At 38.6% G+C, this 6,000-nt stretch overlaps 1 protein-coding gene and 1 long non-coding RNA gene across 3 annotated transcripts in view; both read left to right on the forward strand.

Annotated features, from left to right (window-relative positions):
- LOC148606582 (uncharacterized) overlaps window positions 1–4,376 on the forward strand; it is a 35,154-nt gene extending 30,778 nt beyond the window's left edge. For both annotated transcript variants that reach the window (XM_088544741.1, XM_088544740.1), the window contains exons 6-7: window positions 1,026–1,202; window positions 3,855–4,376. In XM_088544741.1, the coding sequence (XP_088400867.1) occupies window positions 1,026–1,202; window positions 3,855–4,168 (491 nt within the window). In that variant the 3' untranslated portion in view covers window positions 4,169–4,376. The remainder of the gene's footprint in view (window positions 1–1,025; window positions 1,203–3,854) is intronic.
- LOC148606583 (uncharacterized) lies at window positions 1,229–2,688 on the forward strand. The gene is made up of 2 exons (XR_015915086.1): window positions 1,229–1,602; window positions 2,132–2,688. It is a non-coding gene; the product is annotated as an uncharacterized LOC148606583 (long non-coding RNA).
- Window positions 4,377–6,000: the final 1,624 nt, after the last annotated feature.

The raw sequence follows: 6,000 nt of genomic DNA on the forward strand, positions 1-6,000 counted from the left end.
GTTCTTTACCGTGCGAGGAACGTGGCATCTTTCCCGACACGGTGCACCACTATGGTTTGCGGTCAGGTTTTCCGTCTTATAGCCTGACAACCCCAGCATGTAACACGCCAGGGGTACCCCATTCCACCACCTGGGGCACACATCCCAGTTGCTCTGTGGGCAGAGCGCCTAGCCCCCGGCTAGGTTTCTGAGCACTATTTAGTCGCCTTATACGACAAGCTTAGCGCTGCTGCAGGCCTATTCTTTAAACACCTGGACCTGCACGGACGATGAAAATGAAATTGATGATAAAATGAACATGAAATGATGATGAAATGAAAAAGGGATGGGACGCAAGGACAATGGGTTCGACAAATTTTGATTGCCACTGGAAATAGGGAGAGGTGGGTAGGGTCGGGCAATTTAGCCTCCTGTGGCGGAGCCCTATGGTTCCTACTCCGGGAGAATACAACAGTAGGGTTCTTTAAAGGGATTGTGGAAAACCATAAATCTGTGCTATCCTCTTTTGGTCTCTCTACCAAGGACGATGATTGTGATTTACTGTCTATGTACTGGATTCCTAAACTTCTCAAGAATCCATACAAACAACGTTTCATAGCTGGATCTACAAAATATGCCACCAAACCTCTTTGAAAACTTTCAACTTCTATACTCACAACTGTCAAAGAGGGTCTACAGTCCTACCAGAACAGCCCCGTGCAGGTCCGGGTGATAAATGAATAGGCCCGCAGCAGCGCTAAGCTTGTCGTATAAGGCGACTAAATAGTGCTCAGAAACCTAGCCGGGGGCTAGGCGCTCTGCCCACAGAGCAGTTGCGCTGCTGAAGGCCTATTCTTTTGACATCCGGACCTGCACGGCGCGTTGCAAGGAATGAAGGCACAGTAAAAGTGCAAAAAATCTCTAACCAATATGATTTCCAAATGATTATTAGATGATCTGATTAGACTATTTCTTTTTTTTTCAGTTCTTATATAACAAATATTTAACACATTTAATCATCTTTACTACTTATCTTTTCTGTCAAGGACTATGGAATATCCATCAGCTAACTTCTTCTGGGATCAGTTTTTTAAAAATCCAACTTCAAACTTATACAAAAGAAAAGAAGGTTGCTCGATACAAAAACTTCCAGATAGGCGATGATTCTTCTCAATATCGATTAACAATTGGTGGATATCTTTCGAGTGAAGATAATGATGCAGGTATATTGCATTTGTTGTTTTATGCCACATTTAGGTAAAAGTCATTCTCTTCTTATAAATGGGACACATTATTTATAATACAGTTCTATATCATTTACACGAAATGTGTGGTTCAAATTACCTTAAAGTACTTGTGAATTCCATTGAAGTAACATTGTGACAAATCTTCGTCATTGCTCTGAGTTTGCAGTCGGCAAAAAAAATACAAAAAAAAACCAAATAGATTTTTACACTATAAACCGCATACCATTTATCGAAATCAGAAATATGTTCACTCGACAGTTTCCGAGAAAATTAGCAGAGGGAAATTTGATATGTTAATATAGTGAAGCCCGACGTAATCGAACCCCTTCTGGACTGTTTAATTAGTTCAGTATAAACAGATGTTCAGGTTACCAAGGTTTAGTTTGTTTGTTTGTTGGGGTTTAACGTCCGAGCAGCAATATTTCAGCTATATTGAGACGATGAACATGAAATTGATGATAAAATGAATATGAAACCATGATGAAATGAAAAAGGGATGGGACACAAGGACAATAGGGTCAACAAATTTTGATTGCCACTGGAAATGGGGAGAGGTGGGTAGGGTCGGGCAATTTAGCCTCCTGTGGCGGAGCCCTATGGTTCCTACTCCGGGAGAATACCACAGTAGGGTTCTTTAACATGCGAGGAACGTGGTATTTTTCCCAACACGGTGCACCACTATGGTTGGCAGTCAGGTTTTCCGTATTATAGCCTGACAACCCCAGCATGTAACACGCCAGGGGTACCCCATTCCACCACCTGGGGCACACATCCCAGTTGCTCTGTGGGCAGAGCGCTCTAGCCCCTGGCTAGGGTTCTGGGCACTATTTAGTCGCCTTTTACGACAAGCTTAGCGCTGCTGCAGGCCTATTCTTTTAACACCCGGACCTGCACGGGGCACCAAGGTTTAGAAAACATCTATACTACTAAATAAATAGAGTTGAAATTTTGTATGCCTCTTATTTATTCATCGGTAATTAAACAATATGTTTATATATACTACCATTGTAGAGGTGTAACTTAAGTTTAAGAAGACAAAGTATAAGCATCGTCTATTTGGGCCGAAAAAAGGAAAAGTCCAACCGGATTTCTCGGCCATTCCCGACATCGGTTCTAATTTACTATTAACTAATCATTTTTTGCTCGGCTCTTCATGTATTTGAATTTGGAATAATAGATTTTTGTTCATTTCTTCATAGTCATGGGGACCACTTTTTGGGAAGGGGGGGGGCTAAGCTTAAAAAATAGTTTAAGCTTGTCACCTCCAGCGCCTCTCCTTTTATCACTAGTGTCTTACCAACTGTAGGGAATGTTTAGTAATTAAACCTGGAATTTGATCGAATACCAAACCCCTTCTCAGTTAAAAGTACATGCTATGAATTTTTAGATTTTATTTTACTGTCATTTTCAGTAGATCATCTCAATATAACAAAAAACAAAACAAACAAAAACAAAAACAAAAGAAATGCCTGCAAAGGCTAATTACAACATTTTAAGTTTTTTTTTATAGTTATTAAAATCGATTATACAACTTGGTTGTCTTACATGTGGTAAACACTGTATTGCACTCTGAAAACATCGTGGCTATTAGAAGTGAAAATTGTACCATCTGAAGGTTGGTCTTTTTTTTTACGGGAAGTCCAAATGAAAAACGCATTAAATGCAAACTATCTGACTTTGAACTAGCATATATGTACACAAGCGGTACAACCAATATGCTTAAACCGTCCTACAACACTCATCAGAATTTTCGCAGGCCTCGAAAAAACAACACAATCATCAATGAATGAATTTGTGAACTCCCAAACGATATGGACATTTTCATCGCAATAGCGAAATTTTAAGTTTTCAGACATATGTTTAAAGTTTAATCAGCTCATTTGCGTAATTTCTTTATCAAAGGAAATTTCCTGGTTATAATTGCCTTGTAAACAAAATTTACCGGTTTAACAATCAAAAGTTCTAACGGTTACCAGTAAGTAATTTAAGATGATTATGACAACCCTATCAATACAATTGCCTTAGGTTTGTTTTTTGGAACCGCCTTTTTTTCGGTTGATTTACTTCAAATTTCAGTGAATGGATTGAATTTCACAAAAAAAAAAAAAAAAAAGGAAAAAAAAACCAACTTTTTTTCAAAGTGGAACGTAGTAAGAACCAAAAATGGTTTGTCGAGTTGATAGCAGCGCCTCGTTATTTTTTACCGATATCGCGTATAACTTGGACAATGGTTAGTCGGGATTGATTTACGTAGAATACAATGACAGGAAACCACTATTGTAATGATAGAGAATAGGTTTTTGTAAAGAGTGATTGAGTAGTCACTACGGTATTCTAGCGTTCTCACTGATGCTCTTCAATTTCCTATGGTATATTGAGATCACGAATATTACAGAGAAAACTGTACAGCAAACCCCGAGTTATTGTTAATATGATTGTACCTGCAATAAACACTCGTTATTTAAAACTGAAGTAAGCATATAAAATTTTAACTATGTAATGCTGTTATTATAAAGGTCGTATGAACGTTTGGAGTTGTTAATTATCAATGGCATGTTTAACTAATTCATATGATTTTTGTTGTATTTATCAGTTTAACAAGTATTAAACATGATTACTTTGTCACAGGGGACAGTTTCAGCCATCATAATGATATGAAATTTTCAACATTTGACCAAGATAATGATCTAAGAAACAGCTCGACCCATAAAATACCAGGCGTGAATTGTGCATTGATGTTTGGTGGTGGATGGTGGTTCAAAAACTGCCATGACGTTAATTTGAACGGGATATATGGTGACTGGCAGGAAACAGTAAATTCCTCATACTACGCTGTAGGTATACATTGGACCAAAATAACCAATCACAAATTCTCATTGACATCATCAATTATGAAGATTCGACCATGCATTCCAAGTGACAATTGTACATCACAGAATTGATCCGATTCTATTCAACAATTATTGTTTAATCGCTCTTGACTGATAAATATTGATTACCATTCTGTTTAGAAGTATGAATGGTAGATCCGAAGGTCTCAATACTACAGCACACGTTGTGAACAACGTTTTCGTTTCTTTTGTAAAACGAATTTCAAACAGTAAACAATAACTGAGTATTAAATAAAATTGGCATTTGTTTATATAATAAGCGGTTATAAATAACCGTTTTGTTTGTTTGTTTGTTGGGGTTTAACGTCCGAGCAGCAATATTTCAGCTCTATTCAGACAATGAACATGAAATGGATGATAAAATGAACATGAAATGGAAAAAAAGGATAGGACACAGGGATAATAGGGTCGACAAACTTTGATTGCCACTGGAAAAAGGGGGGATGGGTAAGGTCGGGCAATTTAGCCTCCTGTGGCGGAGCGCAAAGGTTCCTACTCCTATCGAATACCACAGCAGGGTTCTTTAACGTGCGAGGAACGTGGCATCTTTCCCAACACGGTGCACCACTATGGTTTGCGGTCAGGTTTTCCGTATTATAGCCTGACAACCCCAGCATGTAACACGCCAGGGGTACCCCATTCCACCACCTGGGGCACACATCCCAGTTGCTCTGTGGGCAGAACGCCTAGCCCCCGGCTAGGTTTCTGAGCACTATTTAGTCGCCTTATACGACAAGCTTAGCGCTGCTGCAGGCCTATTCTTTTAACACCCGGACCTGCACGGGGCTATAAATAACCAAAACTGTTGCATAGCTCCATTATATGAAGTTTTATTCATTGTTTCTAGAGATGTGATACTGTTAGTATTTGTGGTGAAATGAGAATAATAATATTTTGAACATTAATATGTTTAAAGAAGAGAATTCTTCATAATTTGTTTTGTGTTTAAATATTTTATGTGATTAGTTTCATCCTTTAAGAATTTATAACATCAAACAACCAATTCTAGAATTTAAAAAGGCTTAAATTTAGACAAAAAAAAAAAAAAAAAAAAAAACAGTTTAAAAGCTTGGATATTAATTCAAAAATGTTTGTCTTTTTCACATTCAATATTTCACTGAATATCGAAAACTATTGAATAAAATAATTAAATAAAAAAACACTCATTTTCTCCAGTTAGTAATTTTAAGATCAAAAATTGAAACTGGATTTAAAAACTGGACTTGTGCTTCATTTATTAATAAGGAACGTATAAGGATAATGGATAATACAACCGCATAAATTCCGTCGGTGCGACCAAGCTTGATGGTCATGACAGGACACAAAAATCTCTCTTTTTTGGCCAAGATAGCAATAATCTAACACTGTTTGTTTGTTGGGGTTTAACGTCCGAGCAGCAATATTTCAGCTATATTGAGACGATGAACATGAAATGAAAAAAAAAAGGATGGGACACAAGGACAATAAGGTCGACAAATTTTGATTGCCACTGGAAAAAGGGGGGATGGGTAAGGTCGGGCAATTTAGCCTCCTGTGGCGGAGCGCAAAGGTTCCTACTCCTATCGAATACCACAGCAGGGTTCTTTAACGTGCGAGGAACGTGGCATCTTTCCCAACACGGTGCACCACTATGGTTTGCGGTCAGGTTTTCCGTATTATAGCCTGACAACCCCAGCATGTAACACGCCAGGGGTACCCCATTCCACCACCTGGGGCACACATCCCAGTTGCTCTGTGGGCAGAGCGCCTAGTCCCCGGCTAGGTTTCTGAGCACTATTTGGTCGCCTTATACGACAAGCTTAGCGCTGCTGCAGGCCTATTCTTTTAACACCCGGACCTGCACGGGGCATAATCTAACACAATAACAACTCAAGATGACAAAA

The sequence above is a fragment of the Perna viridis genome, chromosome 9 (assembly GCF_037379345.1).
Source record: "Perna viridis isolate PV_CMFRI_1.1 ecotype Kerala chromosome 9, ASM3737934v1, whole genome shotgun sequence".
NCBI classification, from domain to species: Eukaryota; Metazoa; Mollusca; class Bivalvia; order Mytilida; family Mytilidae; genus Perna; species Perna viridis.